The sequence below is a fragment of the Acinonyx jubatus genome, chromosome E3 (assembly GCF_027475565.1).
Source record: "Acinonyx jubatus isolate Ajub_Pintada_27869175 chromosome E3, VMU_Ajub_asm_v1.0, whole genome shotgun sequence".
Classification (NCBI taxonomy): Eukaryota; Metazoa; Chordata; class Mammalia; order Carnivora; family Felidae; genus Acinonyx; species Acinonyx jubatus.
In genome coordinates this window covers 7,957,185-7,980,108 of record NC_069398.1, presented here as the reverse complement: position 1 = coordinate 7,980,108, position 22,924 = coordinate 7,957,185, and the positions used below count along the sequence as shown (strand labels likewise).

At 52.8% G+C, this 22,924-nt stretch overlaps 2 protein-coding genes across 7 annotated transcripts in view; both read right to left on the bottom strand.

Annotated features, from left to right (window-relative positions):
* Positions 1-450: 450 nt before the first annotated feature.
* On the bottom strand, positions 451-13,557 carry NTAN1 (N-terminal asparagine amidase). 4 transcript variants are annotated; one of them, XM_027043199.2, is made up of 10 exons: positions 13,387-13,554; positions 7,153-7,255; positions 7,011-7,076; positions 6,625-6,733; positions 4,863-4,936; positions 3,660-3,713; positions 3,100-3,153; positions 2,167-2,264; positions 1,190-1,303; positions 451-792 (listed from the first exon to the last, which is right to left on the bottom strand). In XM_027043199.2, the coding sequence occupies exons 1-10, from the start codon at positions 13,465-13,467 to the stop codon at positions 613-615; spliced, it is 933 nt and encodes a 310-aa protein (XP_026899000.1). In that variant the 5' UTR covers positions 13,468-13,554; the 3' UTR covers positions 451-612. The 4 variants fall into 4 exon arrangements, with proteins under 4 accessions (XP_026899000.1, XP_053069369.1, XP_053069367.1 ...); XM_053213392.1 differs by lacking the exon at positions 451-792 and adding an exon at positions 799-949 and having other exon boundaries at positions 13,387-13,557; XM_053213393.1 differs by lacking the exon at positions 451-792 and adding an exon at positions 899-1,036 and having other exon boundaries at positions 13,387-13,557.
* Positions 13,558-15,155: 1,598 nt separating this feature from the next.
* RRN3 (RRN3 homolog, RNA polymerase I transcription factor) overlaps positions 15,156-22,924 on the bottom strand; it is a 31,326-nt gene continuing 23,557 nt past the window's right edge. The window contains exons 15-18 of one of the 3 annotated variants that reach the window (XM_027043202.2): positions 21,488-21,596; positions 19,653-19,805; positions 18,607-18,694; positions 15,156-17,087 (exon numbers count right to left, since the gene is read on the bottom strand). In XM_027043202.2, the coding sequence (XP_026899003.1) occupies positions 16,926-17,087; positions 18,607-18,694; positions 19,653-19,805; positions 21,488-21,596 (512 nt within the window). In that variant the 3' untranslated portion in view covers positions 15,156-16,925. Of the gene's footprint in view, positions 17,088-18,606; positions 18,695-18,717; positions 19,499-19,532; positions 19,806-21,487; positions 21,597-22,924 lie in introns of those variants that run through there. The other 2 variants (XM_015067238.3, XM_053213086.1) reach the window with 2 other exon arrangements.

Below are 22,924 nucleotides of genomic sequence, written 5' to 3'. Positions count from 1 at the left end.
GTGTGGCCATTTTAATGACCTCACACCTAGAGCAGACTTCGCAATGGCTTCGTGTAACTCTCACATTAAGTTGAGTCTCAGATTGTTTTCTTTTGCAGAACAGTCTGATGAGATTCTGGTTTTCCTTCTGGGCTTTTCATCTCCTTCACCTGGAAGTGGAGTAGCAGTTGGAATTCATGCTACTGAAATATTTGGGGGCCAGAAAACCCCTCTGTGAGATGGATACGTTCTCACGGAATTCTGCTGCATTTGAAATACCATTTTTCAAACAAGCTTATGTATAATGTTCCCTTGATTCCCTAATTTAGCAGGAAGAGAACCACTTACCCCAAGTCTGAAACAGCGGCTTGCAGGATCACGCGGCAGGCGGCTCCTCCTGGGCCCTCGGTGCCGAAAGGCAAGGCCGGGCATCCCCTTCGGCAAAGCAGAAAGCACACCTCGACAAATGCCTTCGCGAAAATAAGATTTTATTTTTAAAGTCATTTGAAGGACAGTAAGGAAAGCGACCTAAGATTCAGCGGATGCGGATTCTGGTTCGTATTCTTTCCAGGCCCCACGGTCCCCATGGTGGTGTCTCTCAGGCCAAAAGTTGCTCTTTGGTGATGCCCGTGTTTAGCTTCCTGGAGAAGGGATCTTTTCCCATAAACCATCTTCATTTTTTTTGTAGAGGAGAGCCTTGTTTCCGGGAAACAGTGCGTTGGTTGGAGATGGGTGTTTTTTTAAGAACATCAAGGTAGATCTAATATGTTCAACAAAGTGGGGTGGCTCAGCCAGAGGTGAAGTGGAGAGGTTCTGGAAAAACAAGATTCTGGGTCTGAGAGAGGAATAAGCTGGCTCTGTTACCCTCTTGACAAAGCTGTCGAAGTGTCTCCGGGTTCTTAAACAGTCCGGATGGTCTCAGGTCACCACGTACACAGAAGTCGTAAAGTTACGGAAGACGGAAGGTGTACTGCATTAACGAGGAAAAAGCAGTCGGCTGTGTACTCCTTCAACCCATGCAAATGCCCGGCCAGGACCTTACTTATTCTCGGCTGATCTAGAGGTTAAATGGGGTATGCCGAAGGCATCCTAAAAGTAAATCCCACCCACCGAAGGAAAGGCTGCTGTGCTCTCGCCTAAACCCGTCGTCTTCTAGATGAAGAAACCAGGGTGCGGCGATTTAAGACCGCCCCAGCCTGTAAGTTCTCACCTCTAGTATTTGCTTATCATCTTGCTGCAGCCAGAAATCCACATGTGGAAATGGCATCCAGGAGTACGGTCCTATACGAAGTTGTTCTGTCTTTGCGTCGTAAATACTAATCATCTGAAAAAGAACATTTCGAGGACATTTCAAGGAACGTTCTCTGCTTCTCAAACCCCAGCATTAGTGCAAGCTCCAGCGCAGTCCCACATTAACGTGGAGGGATGAGCTGCTTTAAACGGTCTAATAACCAAAGCCGCTACTTATGGAGTCCTTCCAGTGTGTCTGCTATTGTACTTTGGGAGTAACGTACGTGCTTTTGTTTAGTGCTGACAAAAGTCCTCTGGGAAGACGGCATTTTTCCTACTTTGGTCGGAAACCTGATGCTCAGAACGGACAGGCACTTTGCCCACAGCGACATTGCCGGTAAGCATGAGAGCTGGGACAGAAACCCAGGTGCGTGTGGCTCAAGTCCATGGTCCTCAATGCCACATAAAACACCTCCTCGTTACTTATGCCCCAGCAACTAATCACCTTGCAACTTAAAAGCCCGCAGTGCTGGCTGCCCCATCAGGAGCAAGGAAAGTGCTTATTTGCCAATCAATTCCCTGAATTCCCCAATTTGTCAATGGTAGTTTTCAGCTTAACCAGCAACCCTGGCTTTTGGTTCCTGAGACTAAAGCAAGTTCTGAATATTAGCTAAGTCAAGGCTATTACCCTGCTCGAGAAACAGCAAAGGCATCTGACAAACGTTAAAGGTTTGGCAAAACATCACCGTGATTGCACACACTCTCCAACGAAGATGTCAACGTTCCATCAGTGAGGAATCTGAATGCGCCTTCTCTTTTTTCACACCTCTGCCTTCAAAGCGGAGAAGTGGGGTCTAGCTTGTAAGAAACAAACGTTTCGTTCCTGACGCCTATAAAACGTGAGGCTCTGGAGCGGGACGCCCCCGTTTTCCCCTTAGCACAGAGGGTCTCACTCACTGGGCCTCCTGTCAGAGCTCGGGCGGCACGCAGCTCCTCCTCCGGGCCTCGGTCTGGGAAGGAGGCTCTGTAAATCTCCGCAGTTTTAATGTTGACCGCTGTGGGGACAAAGAGGTCCTCCGCATGGACTAAAGGCACAAGTGGAAAGTTGGCACAGCCGCACCACGTCTACGGCCACGGGTGACCGAACGTGGCCGGTCGCCCCAAGAAGGGGAAGAGGGGTATGGCTGGACCGCTGTCGCTGAGCAGCTGCGGCTTCCCCTTTGTGCAGATGGAAAGCGCCACCTTACGGCCAAGCCCGTGTCCGCCGGGGCCCCGGCCCGACCGAGGGGCGACCTCCTCCCCCGGGAAGCGCCAGCTCTTCAGGCCGGCGCGGGGCGACCCTCCCTGGCCAGCGCCGTGGCCGCGCCAGGGGCAGAAGCAGGGCCTGGGGTGCTGTCTGGGTCTGGTGGTGGCGGGGGCACGTTCCCGCCACGTACCTCTGCCAGGCTACGGGCAGTAGGACGGTGACCCCCTGTGCGCCCCGCTCGGCCACCACACATCGGGTGGAAGTTTCACCGGCTCTCCCCCTCCGGGGATCCGGGGCTGCGGCGGGAGAGCGCTCCGGTCTTTCCTGGGCCTGCTCTCTCCTTAGCACGACCCTTATTCCCCGCCGGACCCCACCAGGCTCCCCACTGTGTGAGGGGACCGACCCCCTGCTCGGCCCCAGCCCCGGAGACTGGCTGGAGAAGGGCGAGCAGACGGCCCCGCTTCCCGGCCGCCACCTCGTCCGTCCCCGGTGGCCGTAGGGAGCGGGCGTCTCTGTTTTGTGGGCAGCAGTCAGAGAAGGCAAGCTGCTTGCCCGGGGCCCCCGGTGGGGCACAGGGAGCCAGGGTCAAGCTGGCCCTGGGAGCGCGGCCCGGCCTCCGGGCCCCCAAGAAAAGCACTACTTACCGATGCCATAGATGATTGGAAAGTGCTTTTCATTTTCTTCCCGGTCATTTAGTTCTAACGAAACGAAGAAAAATGCTTTTTAAGGAGTGATTTTTAAGAAAAACTGAACAGTTGCTTTCATTTTCTATAACTGAGGCCAACGGGGAGCCCACACTGCAACGGGAGGAAAAAGGACATGCAAGGGACCGTGTTCCTGTTTCCCTGCCAGGTCCCACCGGAGCCATCAGGTTTCCACCAAAACGAGTGCCGCGTCCCGAGTCAGCGCCTCCCGGCTCCCTACACGCTCAGCCACCAGCCACCTGCCGCGCGTGGTGGCGGGTGGCTCCTTCCCAGGAGCAGAGGAAGCGTCTGAAAATCCCGAGGAAGGAAAGAGGGGCCGCGCTGAAGGGGGTGGGGGTCGGGATGTCATCGGAGGCCGAGCGGGATTTGGGCTTGGGGGGCGGGCGGGCCACTGGCTGCAGAGGGCGGAGGGGGCTCTCCTGTGGCTGAGGGGCTCGTGCGTGAGGTCTTGCTTTAAGGGTGAGGGCGCCGGCTGTTGGGGGAAGGACGGCAGAACTTACCTGTCACACACAGCGTCACTAAGTGAATGTCATCTTCTTGTCTGTCAAATTCACCTACAATGAAAAGTTTCAAAGTGGACGTCAGAAACCCGCTGAGCAAGTCGAGATGGGGCCGGGCCCTCTCCGTCCCGCTCCCGTTTCCGCCACAACCTGGCCCGCGCGCAGAAGCCAGATTCCTGCGAACGGACGCCAGGGAACCCGGGTGACGGGCACGTCCCTAGCCTCGAGCCCAAAGGAAACTGTGACCAAAGCTGTCCCTTCGTCTCTTCCTTCTCAGGGGTTTGTGGGGACAGCGGACTCCGAAAATGTTTACCCCTTACTTAAACAACTTTTTTTCCTTTTTACCAGCCATTCTAAAAACTTGATCACTGTAAAAAAAAAACCGTGGAAAACACAGGCAAGTGTAAGTACATGGGTCTTTCATAGTACAGGGACACGGGCTTCTGATGCCCACAACCCCAGCAGTTAACAGTCCGTGTTTCTTTCCTACCGTCCGTGTACTGCCGAGCCCGCGCCTCTTAGACAGCTACGTCCTGACTCTGCGGCCACGTGTGCTTTCCCGTGCGATTCACCTCTTCCCAAGTACTTTTTAATGGCTACGTAACAATTTCTTTGCTGACGGACATCAGACTGTTTGCTAACGTAAAGGATGTTCTGCCCGCATTTGGGCATGAATCTCCGTGCACACTGCAGATTATTTTCTTAGAACAGATTCCCAGAAGGGGAATTACCAGGGCAAAGGAGAGGAACCTTGTTAAGACTTAGGCCACGGGGCCAAATTGCTTTGCCGACAGGTTACAGCAACGTATGTTCCAGTGCTGGGTGCGTAGGCCCGCCTCGCCGCGGTTAACACAGAACGAGGTCTTTTTTTGAATCCTTGCTAATTTAACGGGAAAAGGTGGCATCGTCGGCGTTTTACCTTCCTGCAGGTTAAAACGGACATCACTGCCCAGAGGGCTGGTCACCATCTTATTCACCGCTAGCATTTACCGTCTTGGACCGTGTCGACTACTGTTTCCAGGAAAATCTCGACCCCCTCCCATTGGCCCCTGAATCGTAGCTCTGTCCCTCCGTCCGAGTCCAAGCCGAGCCAGTCAGGCTGCTCCCAGCAGCTGCCCCGAGAGGCTGTGCACTAAGTAGTGTTTTGATCCAAACAAAAGCGGGTGCAAGTTTTCATCAAAGTTGGGGAAACTGTGAACTTACTAAGAAGTTGATGAGTAAGTTTTTGTGACAACTGCCTGTCATCACTGAAGCCTCCCACGAGGTGCACTTCCAGCCTGGCAAAGAGACGGGGCGGTGGTCAGAGGCCAGCACTCCGGCCGCGGGGCGCCCTGGCTTCGCTCGGGACCTCGGTTCTCCGCCTCCACAAAGCCGCGCTCCGCAGCGGCGCTTCCTCCCGGGGCCTCTTCCGTGCCTCGCGGCGGGGAGGACGCGTCTGGGCGGCACTGGGAGAAACGGGGGAGGCTGCCAGGGCCGCGTGAGCCGCTGGGGACGCGGCCGGGGGCGCTGATGGCGGACGGGACCTGCGCCTGCACACGCGCGGCCCCGATGCGGAGCTTAAGACGCGCCCCTCGGTTAGAAGAGGACTGTGGCGCACTTCGAGAAACCTCTTCGGCATCTCAGCCTAAGGGGAACCGGGGTGCGGGGCCGGGAAGGGGGGCTGGCGGACTGCTCACCTCACTCTTGTCCAGCAAACCCAGAGCCAGGGACTGTCGCCTCCCAATTTCAAGACGGGAACCAGGTCGGTTTCTACAGGCCATGCTTACCCCCCCCCCCCACCAGCTTTTCCAGGTTTGGGGAACCCTGCTACTCCCCCGGGGTGGCCCTTCTGGGGACTGTCACTGCACACACTAGCACAGCACAGCTCTCCAACTCCTGTGCTTGAGCCTGTATTCTGCCCCCCGCCTTGTCTGCGAGCCCCCTCGTCCACAGCCTGGGACAACCCAAGGGAGGAACCCGAACCGGCCAGAACTGGCATGAGGACAAGCATCACGTGGCCCCACACAAACACGAATGGGCCAGACGAGCCGCGGTCACCACGGCTTTGCTCGACACGGGGCCACGGGTTTGCCTTCCCAGTCTTGGGAAGGCACGACCACGTGCGTTCCATGGACAGACCAGAGATCCCTCCTGCCACGTCTCAGCACCGCACCAGGGGGCCCAGCGCAAAATGACACTGCTGGCCCGGCCTATGTGACACTAGTGACACCAGGAAGAAGGGCTTTATTATTCTTTTTGTTAAATCCCTAGGATTCTGAGAACGTGTAGATGACCAGACTAGTCCGTTCTGTGGCCACCCCAGACTTTTCCCCAGCGAGGGGCAGGAGGGGGCACAGGTGTGTGTGGGGGGCCCCTCTCCCCCAGCCGTGGGACCAGGTCCCCTGTGTTCCAGGGTGACAGCTGTTGGGAGGGGGCGGCCACCTGACGGGCCACCGTGGGAAAATGCACCCTCACCCGCACCCCCCTCCCCCCGCCACAGTGGGTTCCTCCCTGCCTCGGCCTCCACGGTCCTTCCCACCCTTGAACACCCTGTTTTGCTTCCTGCCGGCCTCCTTGCTTCAGGGCACTTCGGGGGCAGGTGTCTGTCTACTGGCCACGGCTATGGCCCTGACACCTGTAACAAGCTCCCCCTGGGAGAAAACACCCGACAAGCAGCTGCCGGAACGAACGAATGAAGAGAAGGCATCTGGGATTCGCTGACGCGGGAGCGAGCATCCCACGATACGGGAGCAGAAACACAAGCTGAGGTTCCAAGTCAAAGCTTCATCCACAGGCCAGCCTGCACCCGCCACCTGGTCTGCTCGCTGCACGGCCACCGGCGAGGGACCGACGCTGTGCCGGCTCGGCTCCAAACGAACGAGCCGCTCGCCGTGGCGGTGACCTTCCATGCGGCGGCCACGGCCGTCCCCTCTACGTGACAGAGCGCGGGGACCGGCACCACGGGACACAGGAACGGGGCGCTCACCTTCCACACGGAGCGTGGTCGGAGAAGGATTTGATGGAGCTCATGATCAGGGGGACCTCCGCTTTGGTGTCACTTCCGTCACAGTGGGTCAGGCAGGTGGCCCCGTTACCTGAGGCAAAGGGGGGAACGACTCACGTTACTCCGGGTGAGGGCTCCGGGCTCGAGCCAGATCCACTCCCATCCCTTCAGACGCCTCCTCTGTCAATGCCCTGGAAGGAGACCCAGAAGGATCTGTGCTGCCCCGCCCACCCTTCTGACCCGGGTACCAGGGAGATGCCATGCAGATTGGGGGGGTGGAGGGGGGAGGGCAGGGTCCGGCTGCGGGCAGGACACCAGGAATGTCACGGGCAGAGACGCAACACTGCCCTTCCTCTCGCTCGCCGTACCTGTGTGCCTCAGGACCACAATGTGACAGGTGGTGGCATCATCAGAACCCAGGATGGAGATGGAGCCTGGTTGGAAAAGAGAGAAAATGAAACATCCAGTAGCCCCGGGGGGTGATGCCCGATTCACGGCTTCCTAACCTACCATCCTGCGGGGAGGCCGCTGCAAGCTCTCTTTGCTGAACATACAGAAGGCCCTGGGGTCCCACTTGCTGAACAGACTGACCTCTGAGAAGTCTGGCTCTTTCCTGTTCGATTAAAACAAGATAAAAGAGGGACGGAAATTAGTGATGACTGGGTACCTAGAGGGGTGGCGAGGCCCGACGTGCGACGTGCGCGCCTGGGCGGGAGACGCAGGCTCTGTGGGGTGCCACCAGGCTGAAAGGCCAAGGGAACGGGGCTGCGGCCACTACCCACTACGGGGTGGGGGGAGGCGGAGCAAAGGAGACGGGTGAGCTCCCGGGCTTCGTTCCGCCTGTGCCTGAGGGACCAGAGTGCAGGCCTTTCTCCTCAAGCGCCAAGAGACCCTCTAGGGCTCTGCACCCGGGAAGGGAAGCCGACCGTCGGCCCGAGGGCCCAGCCGGCTCCGAAAACACGGCCCTTGTGCAAGAGAGGCGGACACCGTCTCTGCCCCCGAGCTGGTCGTCCCCACGCTGGGAAGCTGGGAATCTGGACCTCTGGACCGGGGAACCTCCCTCCCCCACCAACGCACACACCCGGGTGGCTCGGAACGACAGAGGTGAGTTACGCCGAAGAGACTCATGCTATTGCACAGTCAGGAAAAATGAAGACTAGGAAAGATGGTTTTGAAATGCAAACTGACAAAAAGTATTAAAAAAAAAAAAATCTTTAAAAGTTGTAAATAAGGGCGCCTGGGTGGCTGAGTCAAGTAAGCGTCCAACTTTGACTCAGGCCATGATCTCGTGGTCCGTGAGTTCAAGCCCCGCGTCGGGGGCTCTGTGCTGACAGCTCGGAACCTGGAGCCTGCTTTGGATTTGGTGTCTCCCTCTCTGCCCTCCCCCGCTCACGCTCTGTCTCAAAAATGAATAAACGTCACAAAAATTTAAAAGTTATAACTCTGCGGTGATGATCACAAGGCTCAAGTGTTGCCACGTGGGAGGAAGGACGAGGAGATTCACCCGCATGGCCACGGCCACGGTCAGACAGGGCAGACTGAGTGCGTTAGCATTTACTCTCTCGCCTTGTCCCGATTCCGTAAATGTGCTATGACGGAGCCGTGACCGAGGCAGACAACCAGAAAGGGCCCGTCCTAAATCAGCAAATTCATGAAAAGGCTGTGTTGGAATCAGGTGTCCAAACCTTCTCTCACTTCGTATTGGCAGAAATTCTTACGCAGGAAGCCCTGAGTCGTGGGTGCAAGCGTTGACTCGCCACACTGTGCCCCTGCAACTAACAGGTCACTGTATGTCAGCTGTACTGTAATTTGAATTTTTTTAAAAAGTCTTCCACACTGGGGCGCCGGGGTGGCTCAGTCGGTTAAGCAGCCGACTTCGGCTCAGGTCATGATCTCATGGTTTATGGGCTCGAGCCCCGCATCGGGTTCTGTGCTGATGGCTCGGAGCCTGGAGCCTGGAGCCTGCTTCGGATTCTGTGTCTCCCTCACTCTCTGCCCTGCCCACGCTGGTGCTCTCTCTCAAAACTAAAATGTTAAAAAACACAAAAATGCCAGATCGATACAAGAAATTACATCACACGGGGTACGTAGACGGGTCACTGCTTCCTCCTGACTTGCAACAAGTCGACTCAAAGAACAGACTGCGACCCAAATGGGCAAACCCAGAGGAGGTAGGTGGGGTCCGGCCAGGACCCCGGCTTCACGGTCTCACACGGGCCGCTCACCACGGCTGAGCATGGTGTGCCCAGTGAGGCCGGCACTTGCTTAATCAATAAGATACAAGATATATTTAAAAAAAAAAAAAAGATCACTTGATTCGTTACCCAGAGTTTTCTTCTCTTAATAAACTCTCGTTAACTGGAAGCAAGGCAGCCATTAGCACGACGGCGGCTCCTTGACAGAACAAATGAGAAGGAGTAAGTGGGAGTAAGTGAGCTGCCGTGTCAGTCGGCCAGGCTCGGCCGCAGCGGTCAGGGAGGAACTGGCCGTGACTCACGGTTCTGCAACTCGGTAAACACCTCGCCTCCCGGGTGCTCTGCATGTCACACGCTCGTCACCTCACCTTGATTCGAAATTAGACGCAGGACAGCGCGCACTTTCCTTTCCGTTAGCCCCGGGACACTTACCTTGGCCTCTGTGCTTTCGGGGGCGGGGGCGGGGGGGGGGCCAGGCCAATGGGGGCCACAGACGTCCACGCTGGGGCCACCACCCCAAAGGCAAAGCCGTGTGTGCGCGTGAACTGCCACTTGCGTGCCTGAGAGCAAACATCCCAACGGCCCAGCTCCCCCCGCCCTCGCCCTCCCCCTCCCCACCCTCTTCCCCCCTTTCACCCTCCCCCCCCCCAGTGTCCCAGACAGACAGGAGCATAAATTATCAGAAGAGATGATGCCGCAAAGCGAAAAGAACATGTTGTTTTGGTTTTCCGCTTTTAAGGAATGAAAAAAGTTCAGCCAACTTCTCTGTGGAAAAACACAGAGAGCTACTCCGTCAGCTCCCATCCCTCCCCGAAATACCGGCCAGCCTTCTGGGCCTCTGATACTCTCCGGACACTAACATTCATGAAAAAAGCCTCCTGTCCAGTAGTCCCTCCCTTCCCAGCTCCTGCCCCACGGCGCTGCCCTCCTAGGCCGGGGCTCAGCAAACTTTCCTCCGAAAAGGGCCGGAGAGGAACTATTTTGGGCTCTGCTGGGGTGCGGTCTCCTGTTGCAACCACTAGGCTCTGCTGTGTAGCCTGAAAGCAGCAGGGACAACACGTAAACAAACGGATGTCGCCGTGTCTCCAAAAGACTTGATTTATGGGCGCCACGGAAATCTGAATTAACTTCACTGAATTTCACATGTCACGAAGTAATACTATTTTTTCTTAACGGTTCTCTTTAATTATTGAGAGAGACAGAGAGAGAGAGAGTAGGAGGTAGGGGCAGAGACAGAGAGAAGGAGAGAGAATCCCAAGCAGGCCCCACACTCAGTGCGGAGCCCGGCTCGGGGCTCGAACTCTCGAACCTTGAGATCATGACCTGACCTGACCTGAAAGCAAGAGTCAGACACTTAACCGACTGAGCCGCCCAGGCGCCCTGAAGTAGTGGTTTTTTTTTATTTTTGTTGCCCCACCACTTAAACCTGTAAAAACCATTCTTGGCTGACGGGCTGTCCACACGTGACCTCTGGCGTGGGGCTGGGGCCTGAGGACCCCTAATTCCCCAGGCACTGAGGACAAACGATCACGTACCCCTTCCCCCTGCTGCTCTGTTCCGTCCGCCCTTCACATTCTCCTCCTCCGGGAAAAGGGGATCGTGCCGTCTGCTCCTCAGGTCGTGTGAGGATTAACGGACGGCAGGTTTGTCGTGGGTGGCTGTCGCCAGGCCCGCCCGGGTCCCGACCCCGGGGTCCCCCGTGGCCACGCTGCCCTCCCCGGTGGCTGCCAGCATCACTGCTTCAACACACGGCTCTGTCACAGCCCCTTTCCTGCTCAGAAATCCTTGGAGTCCAGCGATGTCACTCGCAGGAATAATTACAGGGGTTTACAAAGATTCAGCTCCGTGACTGTTTCTAACGCAGCAGATTTATAAATATCCTCCTTGCTTAGAAGCAGGAACTAAGGTGCGGTGCATTCGTTATCGCGGAATTCTACAGAACCACACTTAAGCCAACGCTGCTGGCCGAGCATCCGGTGACCAGCTGAGAGCAAAGGCTCTCGGACAGCACGGCCCAGAGGAACTTGGTGCGGTGACGGCAGCCGTCTATTTCCGCCCCGCCTCGTACAGTAGCCACGAGCCCCACGTGGCTGTGGGGCACTTGGAAAGTGGCTGGTGGGACTGAGGAAGTCATTTTTACATTTTCTTTCACCGTCATTACATGAAAATCGCCTTACGTGGCCGGGGCCACCGCACTGAGCACTGCAGCGTTCTAGACTCAAAGGCACCCTGCCAGGGTCCCGATGGGGACTTCGCCACTTTGGGGACATGGGACCTTGGGCAACCCGCTTCCACCTCTCTGCGCCTCACAGTCCTCATCTGTAAAATGGGAGCGGGAACGGCGCCTGCTCCCGGGGGCTGGGCAAGTCCCACCGCGTCACGGCCGTGACTATTCTGTGCTGGGCGTGGCTAGGGACAGGCTAGTAACCGCTGGTCCTGCATGTGACCGGCCGTGTGGCGTGAAAAAGACACATCACAGAACGGAAGAGGTAGTATGCTCTCGTGTCTAGAAGGGTCTCATTCCCACACAAAGAAAAACCTCTGGAAGGGTGTTTGCCAAAATATGAATAACGGTAACGCTCACAGATGATTTTTTTTTCTTCTTTGTGACACTTCTGTTTTCTTTTCTCTTACAAAGGGGACACGCGACTTGTAGAAAACAAGCCATGAAACTTTTCATCTCCCCCTCTTCCTTGAAAGATGCACCAAAACCCCTCTAATCCGGGTGCGACCCACCTCCCTGGGTTTACCTTCCACGTCCCCTCACCCTCTCTGCGCCAGGGCATCTGGCCAGTCCACCTGCCCTCGGGGCGCTTCCTCCCTGCGCTTGGTGGCAGTCTTGCTTGCTCACCTAGAATGTTCTCTCCTGCCTCCCCACTCGAATCTCTCCCATGCGTCCATCCTTCTTCCCTAAGACTGCTAAGTGACCCGTCCCCCAGGTTCCTGTGATGCAAATCGGCCCCCAGGACACGGCCTTTCCTTTCAAGAGGGCAGGCCACCCTGGCCTGTCACATCCCTCCCCCCCCCCCCCACACACGGAGTGTGCTGCCTTGGACACTGATCTTTCTATCACCGAAACTTCCCGAGAGACATAAAGATAGCGTCACCTTAACTCCTTAGGCAGCTGAAAGTTTCTCCCTTTGGTGAGTCCTACTGGGACTTCATTCCTTCACAATGTGCCGGCGATGTGGCCCAAGGAAAGTGCTTACCACAGGGCCTAGTGTCGGCTAAGTGCCCAGGAGGTGCTGGCTAAGGTGCCTCCTGTTTTCCCGAAATGGAAGCTGCGAATCACAGCGTGGTCCCCTTTTCCCGGTAACTCCTCAGCCTTCAGGTCATTTTCAGGGGTCACTGTGCTCATTCGTTTATATAACAAGTAAATTACAAAGTGCAGATTCATTGCCAGCGGCTGCCCCAGGCTCTGAGGACACACACAGTGACACATACTTCGTCTGCCTTCAGGAAGCTTACATTCTGGGGGACAGATCAAGGGACAATAAAAAAGAAAAAAAAAAAAAAAACCAAACACCTATGCAGACAAAGTGATTACAAACCGCGCAAGGGTCCCAGAGGAAACCTCAAAAATACCTTCTCCGAGCCTACAGACTGTCAAGTTCCTCTGCTTCCCAGTTCAGAGGGGAAAGGGGCATTCTTCCTTTAGGACACTTAACAGTTTGCGAATTCGAGCCATTTGTGATTAGAAACCATACCCTCTAACTAGGCTGTAAAGCAGTCCGCCCCGATTGTAGGAAAGAGGTCAACACGGCGCCCAACATACAGTGGAGGCTCAGCATGTCCCTCCAATCAATGAACTGACTGATTTCCCCCTAACTAGATCCGGGACAAGGGGAAGGTTTGGACTCAAGAAGCCCTTTCCAAACTGTCTCTGCACAAGCACGGATTAGGGGTTCGGAGACCTATTTGAGGACAAAAGCAGGAAGACAAAACCCAAACCCTTCCATCAGGGCGTGGTCCTCGACACGGCTCAGCTGGGGAGAAGCAGGGCCCTTTCTTACGGCTAAAAATACTACCCGGAGGCCCGTGGGGAGGGGAGCCCGAGGGAGCGGCCGGGTGCCCCTGCCCGAAGCCCGCTGGGGGAAGCCGCTCCCCACGGTGTGTGGGCCCCCGTGAGAGCCCCCGCGCAGGGGCCCTTGCCCCGGTTGGCCTCAACGGGCAAGCCCGGCTCGGAGCGGGAACCCGCCTGCCCAGGGTCGAGAGTCCCCGGGCACCCTCCAGCCGCGGTGCTGTGCGACCTCGGGCAAACCGCCTAACCTCTCTGGGCCGCCGGCCCCTCCTCCGGCAAAGAGAGGCCTCGGCACGTGCCCTCGGAGGCCCAAGGAAGGTGAAAGCCCCACAGATGCCTCGAGCGAAGGCAGAAGATCGCTGCCGGCGGCCGGGGCTCCCGACGTGCCGAGAGCGGCTCGGCTGCGCCAAGTTTAAACCCTGCCTCGGGAAGAGAGGCTGGAGACGGCGGGGTGAGGAGAGTCGGGCGCGTCCGGCAGGTCCCCTCGGGCCCTCCTCGGAGCCCCCCCCCACCCCGGGCCCTGCTCACCTCCAGAAGCGGGTGGGCGCGCACGAGGTCCCCCGCGGACTGCGGCAGCCGCACTCGCCGCCCCTCGACTAGCAGCGGCATCGCGGAGGCGGCCGCCCCGGCAGGCCCAGGGAGGCGGCGGCCTCCCCAGCCCCGGGCCGCCCGCGGCCCCCGCCCCCGGGCCGCCCCGCCGTGCCGCGCCCCGCCCCGCCCCCTCCCCCCCACCGCGGGCGCCGCCGGGAAGTGAAGTCCCACGGGGGCGGTGCAGGTCCGCCCGGTTCAGGAAATCGGGGGCGGGCCGCAAGGCCCTATGGGAGATGTAGTCCAAACGCGGGAGACCGGCCCTCGGCCCGCCCCCCCCCTCCGCAGGGGGCGCTGGGAAATGTAGTCCCGAAAGCGTGGGCGTCAAAGCCAGGGGAGGAGCTGGGCTGTGGAAGAGAGACTTCGCCGGGTGCCCCCGGCTCAGTCTTAGTTCACATATCAGCCAACCGTCCCGGCCCAAGAACGGGCTCTGGGGTCTGACTGCCTCCATTCAAGATCACGGCTCTACTACTCCTCATTGTGACCTTGAGCACGTTAATCCGAGCTGGGGAACCTGCTGTGCTGCTGCTCCATAGGATTGTGTTCAGTGAATAAACGTAAGCCGTCTGAAACCGCGAAAACAGAGTCTAGCCCCACTGATGATTTAGAAATCATCAGTAACACTTGCTGCTCGGCGTACGGCAGGCACTCACTGATGGGCCAAGAGTCCTGGGAGTAAACATCGACGAGGTACCGTCCAGTCCCTACTAAGGACAGGTACCCCGGCGCAAGGCTCGTGACCTAGGGGCTCTCTATCCTGAGATTTGGAAATATCACTTAAATACACCGGACTCCACCATACCTTAACCAAAACGCAGTTTTACAAAACTAGTGGTGAAGCGAAGAGCCACCTCACAGAACAAGAACTGTTGCGACGGCATCGCAAGGGGATTCTGGGACCAAGAATTAAAAGCCACCATAATAAGCCACACCTGGCAGGGGGCAAACGCTGTCCGTACCTCTCCAGGTGAGGCCTCTTTAGCGGGTACCAAGGAGGCAATCAATGTGGATGAAGTGAAAGTTGTCTTTGCCTTGAAAAGACCCTCCCGTGAAAGGGCTTCCTGCCTACTTTCTCCCAAGGTAGCCAAACAGCTACTGCCTCTCCCCGCGCTTTCACTGAATCCTCCCAGCCCTCAAGGAGGTGGTGGTCATTTCCACTTTACAGCTCAACGTGGAGCTCCCAGAGAGCCTAGGTAACTTGCTCAAGGTCACACAGCTAGTTCGAGAAGCCAAGTCTGACCCCCATGACACTTTAGAATCCCTGGTCCTTTCTCACCTGTATAAATTAGCCACTTCTCATTAAGGAAGACCCACCCATTGCAGACAAACAGGATGGGCCCTGGAACTCCTACCCAAATAAAAGCCCACTTTTCAATAGTAAGAGGATTAGAAAACTCTTTTTATATAATTCCCGAAGAAACTTGCCAATTTGTTCCCCACGATGTTCCTTCCAAAGTGCGTGCATTTTTTGAAGCGTTTGTTTTCCCGGAACCAGGTCAAGCCGCGGCGGCCCTCGTGGCTAGGCGTGCTCACGGAGTCACTGACACCTTAGCCAGTCCTTCTCATTACCAGCGTGTCCCTTACTCCCCAGCTGTCCCCTGTACCGCTCTGGCAGTATTCCCGCCTCTTTAAAAACCGTGTGATGTGTTAGCTGCAGTTTCCTGACAGAGCTTTCATGTTCGCCAGTACAAACCAAAGAAATCAAAACATCTGTTTGAGAAGCCTCTTTATTGGGGTACCTCCCTTTACTCCATTACTGGTGTAAGAACAAAACATCCAGATTAACCATATCATTGTTCTATGTTCACAATGTTTTTTTTCCTCAAACTCTTCTGACATTAAGCGGACTTACTTGTAAAGATACCCTTCTACACTAAAACTTCTCAACCCACAAAGGCCCACTCCACTTACCGTTAATTTCTATGGACACATTTCATGGACCCGTTTCATCCAGGTCACAAAAATCCCACCCACCCCCCCCTTTAGCCAGCAGTTAAAAAACCAGAGAACCTAAAGGTTCTCCGATGACTGTCCACCAAGTCACCAAAAGAAAATCACCAATATCCAAAACTTTTTAAACCAATGAAAATTTGTTTTCCAAAAGCGTATTTACTCTACATCACCATCATAATTATACAAGAGCATACAAAGCCCTAGGAAAGAGAAAGTATTTCATTACAAAATATTTGCGATCGAGAAAATATTGCTTGCTTTTAAATAATAGGAGAAGTGGCAGAAAAATAAATATGTTTAGAGATGTCCATTTTCACAAGTAACACAAAAGTATACACACAAGGAATGAAGCTAAAATACGCATGAGCCACAGAATGAGCCCAGCCGTGCGCTCACACACACGTGCTACGAAGTGAGGGTGTTTATTAGACTCCTCTCTCTCAGTGTTTAGTTATAAAAGTACAAAAAGAGTCTCCCCGAAGGAGGATTTCACCGAGCTGAACTCCATGATACATCAGCTGGCAAACGGAGGCTGCAGCTATAACCTTGGCTGTTGTCGCTAGCAAAACCATTCCACCAAAGAACCCAGGCTCCTCTCCCCTGCTCCATCAGCACAAAGAAACTCTCAAAATGACCAAACTGATTCTAGTTTAAAAAAAAAAAAAAAAAAAAAAAAACCAAAAAAACAAGTAACATTCCACTACAAGCAAGCACTCCCAGTCCTAACCACCCTCCTGGGAGCCTCACGGTAAAATCATGTGCTGTGTTTTATAAAAGTCCAACTCCACTCTCAGTGTATGGGAATTTCATTTACCCGGAACTCTGTTGTTCTTTTAACTCCATTCTTCCACTCACGAGCGTATGACTTGTCTGCTTCCGCTTCCCTAAATCCTGCATGTCTTTCCTCGGGGACTTCCTCGGCCTCTGACAATCCCTGGAGACCTTCAGTGCCAGCTCCGGCTTCTAGCGTCAGGGACCGGCTCGGGCCACCTTCCCACTTTCCTCCCGCCCCCTCCGCATCCCCGTGAAATCCCAACACACAAATACAGTTCCAGCTGAGGGTCAACACTGTACCCAAAGTAAAATCATTTTAAAGATGTGGAATAGTCTCCTAGAGGATCTTTTTCACTGAAAATAAACTGGATCAACAAAGTCCTGTGATTATGGCTCAGACCAAACCTATGTGCCATCCCGCTAAAACAGGCCACTGCCCAGATCAGAAATTTCACAACGATGCCAGAAAGCTATAACAGAAATAAAATATACACCCACCACACAAGTCAAGCCTTCAACACTGATCATCAACTCTTTTCTAAAATATTGCACACGATACTCCGTCTTTTCTTTTGTTTGCACAGGAGCAAAAAACAAAAAGGAAAAAAAAAAAACCAAAACAGCACATCTGTTCAGACACCAGAGTACGTCTACCTTGCAAGTAAGATGCCTGAGGCAGATACTCGCTCTGGTTCAAACAGGATGAGCCCTGGTACCGAAGGGCACCGTGGGGAGAGACACTGGTCTCAGTCTCAATCACAAATCCTCGTGGTCACAGGGGACTGGTCTGGCAGGTAGAACACAGGAGGGGAGCCCACGCTGCTTGAGGGACTTCGGAAATGCGGGTCAAAGGAGCTCGGGGCCACGCCAACTTCACCTTTCAAAAAGTCATCATCTTCATCCTCCACCACCTGCTGTACAAGGACAAGAGATTAACGGTCAGACCACCAGTGGCGGTGTGCAAAGCTTTCGAGAATGTCTTTCAGGAATGTGCCGCTTCTGGAAAGATGAAGGTAGAGGAAATAGTTTTTTGTTTTTTGTTTTTTGTTTTTAAGTAGGCTTCACGCCTGCCCGGCATGGGGCCCAACACGGGGCTTGACCCCACAACCCCAAGATCATGACCCGAGCTGAGATCAAGAGCCAGACACTTAGCCAACTGAGCCACCCAGGTGCCCCAAGAATGTCTTAATTTTGAAAATTTACTCTGAGGCACACTTCATCCCCAACTGCCCACACAACTGCTGATCACATGGGACTACTTGTTTAAAGTCCAATTTTTTAAACAGATTTTAAGCTCAATGAGGGCAGAAGGCAATGACCTGTCTTTCTCACTCAGTGCCATCCCCCTTGTATCTAACAGTGTAAATGAGTGAATTAATGACTACCCCCAAAGCAAAATATAAAGGAAAAAAGAGTTTTCCAATGATTACTTATGAAAAAAGAGACATAAGTAAATCTGAGATTGTTATTTGGTGGTAATGACCATGTAATAAAGATCCTAATTTGTTGAGGGGCGCCTGGGTGGCTCAGTTGGTTCAGCATCCAACTCCTGGCTTCGGCTTAGGTCATGATCTCAAGGTTTGTGGGTTCAAGCCCACATTGGGCTCTGTGCCGGCAGTACGGAGCCTGCTTGGAATTCTCTCCCCCCTCCTCTGTCTCCCTCCGCTCTTTGTAGTCTCTCTCCCTCTCTCAGGATAAACTTAAAAATAAAAATAAATAATAAAAAAAAATTGTAATATGTTGAGCTGACTTTTAATTAACCTTCACTTCCCAAAGTCAGCTTACAAAGTATCTAGTTTTTGGTTCTGTTTTTTCAATTTTGTTTATTTTTGAGAGAGAGGAAAACAACACGTGAGCGGGGGAAGAGCAGAGGGGGGAGGTGGAGAGAGAGAATTCCAAGCAGGCTTTGTGCTGTAGTGCAGAACCCAATGTGGGGCTCAATCTCACAACCCTAAGATCATGACCGGAGCCAAATTCAAGAAGTCAGACGCTTGGGGCACCTGGTGACTCTCTGTTGGTTAAGCGTCAGACTCTTGGCTTCGGCTCAGGTCACGATCTCACAGTTTGTGAGCTCGAGCCCCGTGTCAGGATCTGCTGACAGCGTGGAACCTGCTTGGGATTCTCTCTCTCCTCTCTCTGTGCCTCTTCCCCACTTGTGTGTGCCCTGTCTTTCTCTCAAAATAAACAAACAAACAAACAAAAGCTGGACACTTAATTGGCTGAGCCACCCAGGTACCCTGCGAAGTATCTAGTTTAAACAATTCATCAAAAAAACAAAAACCCTTTCCATAAGAACATACCGTGAGCTTGGAATTTTGTAAAAGCAAAAGGAACAAAATGCAGTCTTTAAGTGTGACACTGCTAATTACTACGTGACTGTCATCCGTGTCCACCAAGGACACTCCCAGCCAGGGTGCCAAGTCACAAGCGTACCTTTCTGACAGGTTTCGTAAACTCTTGAAGCTCCTCTGCACTCATGTTTTCCCAGATCTGATAAATAGGATCAATGAATTTCTTCGACCTGTCGACAGAGATCACATCTCAAAATCAAGTTCAATGCTACTGTGACAGTCAGACATGTCTAGAGCCCTTCTCTCACAGGATCCACTACCCAAAATAAAAACTGTGGTTCAAATAATCGCTGTGTCAAAATCCTGCATGTCAGTACTGTAAATGATGTGGCTCCTTCTTGGTAAGACTTCCCCCACTCAGATGGAGTATTAAACTAATGTCTCATCTTTTTATCGTCAAGTGAAATTATTCCTCAACTATGCAAAGCCTGACAATGAGTTAGAATATGTCCAAATGAAAACAAAGTGATATTCCTCTGAAACTTCATTTTTTGTATATCCCTACAGTAAATCTACTAAAAATTAGTCTGGGAAAAAAGACCCACCTGGTTTTCAGTCAACCAAGACTCGAGGGACCAAATGACCCTGAATCGTGTTGCTAGTTAGAAACTGTACCGTAAGCGAAAGTCCTCCTTCCTTATACAAGTGCAAAGTTAAGACTGGCTCGGTGGGTTTTCTGAATTACCCATCCAGATAAATTACATGGCTGTTGATGACCTTTCCAACAGCGTGGAATGTGGTCTCCAGAGGAAAGAACAAGTCGCTAAGCAGAACATTATGAACCACGAAAGGGCAGCATCCTCCCCATCCAGGCTCTTCTATCCCCATCCCCTTTTATGTTTAAACCAACAGGTTTAAAGAAAAACAAAAAATAAATCACAAGACCTTTGGTGTCAATCCAGGATTCTTCCTGAGCTAAAGATCGGCCCCGCCCAGTGTGCTCAGAGCAGGCCGCAGCGTCTAACGGGTATTCCCTACTCGGGGTCCGTGAAAGACGTGCCTGGAGACCGTGAGTTGCCGATACACAGACACGAATGGCCACTCGATGACCAGGAAACCCCACTCGTGGGAAAGCCAATAGACACCACACGTAAATTCACCACCGACAGGGGGACTAAGAGCACCCACCTCTTAAGCACACAAGGATCGAAGGGGAAGAAGGTGTCGAGTGGGTTCGTGCAGGTTCGCACAGAGTCCCCTCCGGCTGTACTTCTAATAACTGGGAGCATCTGGCGATTGTTCCTCTCAATGATCGTGTAGCAGAAGACCAGCTGGTATTTACTGCAGAACCACAAAACCAAAACACAGACGGACGGCGTTAACACGGTGGATGGTGGAATGACTGCACGGACGTGCCTGTTGTGTGCGACACCTGTTCTAACCACGCGGATACTGTCAAACGTATTAAGTGCAAGAAAAGACAACACAAAACAGAAAGCAATGCTTTTAGGGTACAGCTTTCCGGGTCTACTATTTAGAAACGTGTTAATAATAAGGAGAAAGAAAAGTGTGGCTATCACCTTGAGAACGATAGAGCGGGCTGAGATTATTAATAGGCATGGCTCACTAAACATGAATGTGTTCGCGGTGGGACTCTTAGAGTCTGCAGAATTACAGAAGTGGTCTCTTTTTGCCGTTTGTAAGAGAATAAAGGGGTTCAGGATTTACGGACAGGATAGCGGCTGCTGAGGGAGAGACCTGGCTACTGAAGCCACGAGAACTGTACTGGTTTACCTACAACGTCGCCCCTAAGCTGCTGTTCCCAATTCTGAAAAAACTAACAACTTAAACCCCAACAAAGGATCAACTAAAAAAAAATTAACGGAACATGACACAGCAATTAAAGTCCAAATGCAGTTGTACGGGTCGATGTGTATCTCAAAACCACTAAGCGAAAGCAACGGGCACAGAACGACACAAGAATTCCACCTCTTGCTCTTAGCTCTCGACCTCACATCTCACCCCGAGCAAGCCTGCCGCCCCACCCCACGCCGACAGCCTGCTGGACAGTCCACTTGCCAACCCAAGCCCTCTAGTCCCAGCCCAGGAATGTTCTCGGCCACCTGCCCCGCTTCACTCAAGTCTGCTGCTTCCCATCTTCCTGCAGTGTGCTGGGACCCTTCACCTGCCGAATGCTCTTGCTTGTTGTTTATTCCTTTCCTTGACTCTGTTACCATTTCTGAGATCTCAGGAGAGACACGGTACCTTGAACTTGATGGCCAGCAAATGAAAATTAAGGTTACCGAGTAAGAGCAGCAAGCGGTCTAAAGGGGAACAAGGGATGGAATCTTTGTCTAATAGAACAGACTCTTGTGCGTTGAAGATTTTAAGCTATGACCCTACCCTGAGTATCCCGTCGCCAACTCGCTGTGTGCGCCAAGCAGACTAACTCGGGGAGGGCCAGGCTGCCCGCACTCGAATGTTGGCTCTGACACAGTCGAGCCACTGTGTCTCACGGGTCATTCCCGCTCTCCGGGTCTCCACCTCCCTGTTCTTAAACAGGGCCTTACCACATCAGTCCCGGGACTGTGAGGACGCAGCGAGCTCCATGTGAAGGGCTTCCGAGCGTGCATGAGCCGGAGCCCCAGGCCCGACAGAACAGTCCTGCACCAGCCCGCCTCCTACTGTGGCACATCCCTCTCGCGTCCAGTCTATTTTCCTTACTCTAATAAACATCTTTGGTCTGTAACTCTCAGCTTACTGGCTGCCTCACTCGTTTCAAAGTGCCGAGGCTTCTGCTGAGTTACGGTCTTTGAACAAAAGCAGGAGCAATTTCCATTACCACCAAAGTAAGAACAAAATCCTAACTGCAGCATTCCCTGTAAGTACTGCATTACTGGCTTTTACGTGTTTTATGGTCATTAATTTGACTGAATAATTTCACAGAAACTTAATGGAACTTTAAAGTATTAATATAAAGTTGTTTTTAAATAATTCCCACCAATAAAGTATTAATAACTTACCTTGTGATTGCAGCAAAAAAGTTAACTACCGAAGGCAGACAAATCTTCAGGGGATTTAGCTGACTCATCACTATACGTTCAAAATTTAGACTCTGAAGGTATGTCAAACCTTTGATTAAAAAACAAAACATTTTTAAAAAGTACAAACACAACAGCCCAAGTATCTTTAAGCAGCACAGATTTCACACTTTAAAAAAACTTCTCACGAGGAGCATCTGGGTGGATCAGTCGGTTAAGCAACCGACTTCAGCTCAGGTCATGATCTCGCCGTTTCCGAGTTCAAGCCTCGCATCGGGGTCTCTGCTGACAGCTCAGCAGAGCTGTTTCAGATTCTGTGCCTCCCTCTCTCTCTCTGTCCCTTCCACACTCGTGCTCTGTCTTGCTCCCTCAAAAATAAATAAACATTAAAAAAAAATTTTTTTTAATTTTTCACAGAGCTACTTGCAGAAATGCTTTAAATACAGGTCCATATGGTCATACAACAAAGAGCCTAAGAGAAGGTCACCACGCTTGCTTAGGACTAGGTCACCTCTTCTAAAGAAAACAGGGTATTCTTTCAAAAACCCAGGAGGTAATCATACATCCCTAGTGGGCTATTAACTTACATGACAATTTGGGATTCAGATACGCATAAGCTCAGCACACGTTGAGTTTACAGAGAAAAAAACACTGTGATCTGATTTCAGTTAATCATGAAACTGCTACAAACTGGAGGTAACAAAAGGAGGCTCCGTCCTGAGAGGTTCAGGACCGAACCACCTGAAACTCCTCCTTCCTGCCATCCCCAGACAGACACACATGCCGATCTGACAACAGCCAACGGACAGCAGGACCTGCGCGGCTGAAAGCATCAGTGCGGTGGAGCGTCCCACCCAAGGGGGGACAGCTGCTCGTACTTCAGGTGCTGCGCTGGGTTTTTTTTTTACACGGAAGCCAGGGAGGTAGAGTAAGAATGAGAAACTGCCCTCTGGGAACTAGGAACTATTAATTCTCTCCTATGTCAGTAAGAGAAAGACACCATACTGATTTCAAAAGGCAAGCAAACCCACTTGTACTTAAGTATATATTTTTAGGAGATTCTTGGATGGTTTGTTTTTAAGGTTTCTTTATTTAAATGACATCTACACCCAGCACAGGACTCAAATTCACGACCCTGAGATCAAGAGTTGCATGTTCTTCCAGCTGAGCCAGTAAGGCTCTCCCCATCTGTGATGTGTATTTTGATAAATATGACTAAAAATGGGATAATGTCATGGCTTACAAGAAATACATCCTCTTTACCAAGACTCTTACCATTTATTTATACATAAAAAAAAAAAAAGACAATACTTAAAACCCTTATCCTACTCCTGGTTTATACAACTAATTTTAACCCCCACATCTTTTCAAAAGTGACAGGATATGAGTAAATCCATACAATGCAACACACACAAGTGT

Coding starts and splice junctions, on each gene's coding strand:
- NTAN1 (XM_027043199.2), bottom strand. CDS start 13,467: ATGCCGCTGCTAGTCGAGGGGCGGCGAGTGCGGCTGCCGCAGTCCGCG. Junction 4,937..6,624: donor GACCACGCTCCGTGTGGAAG/GTGAGCGCCCCG, acceptor TCTCTTTGCCAG/GCTGGAAGTGCACCTCGTGG. Junction 2,265..3,099: donor TCCAATCATCTATGGCATCG/GTAAGTAGTGCT, acceptor TTGTCCCCACAG/CGGTCAACATTAAAACTGCG.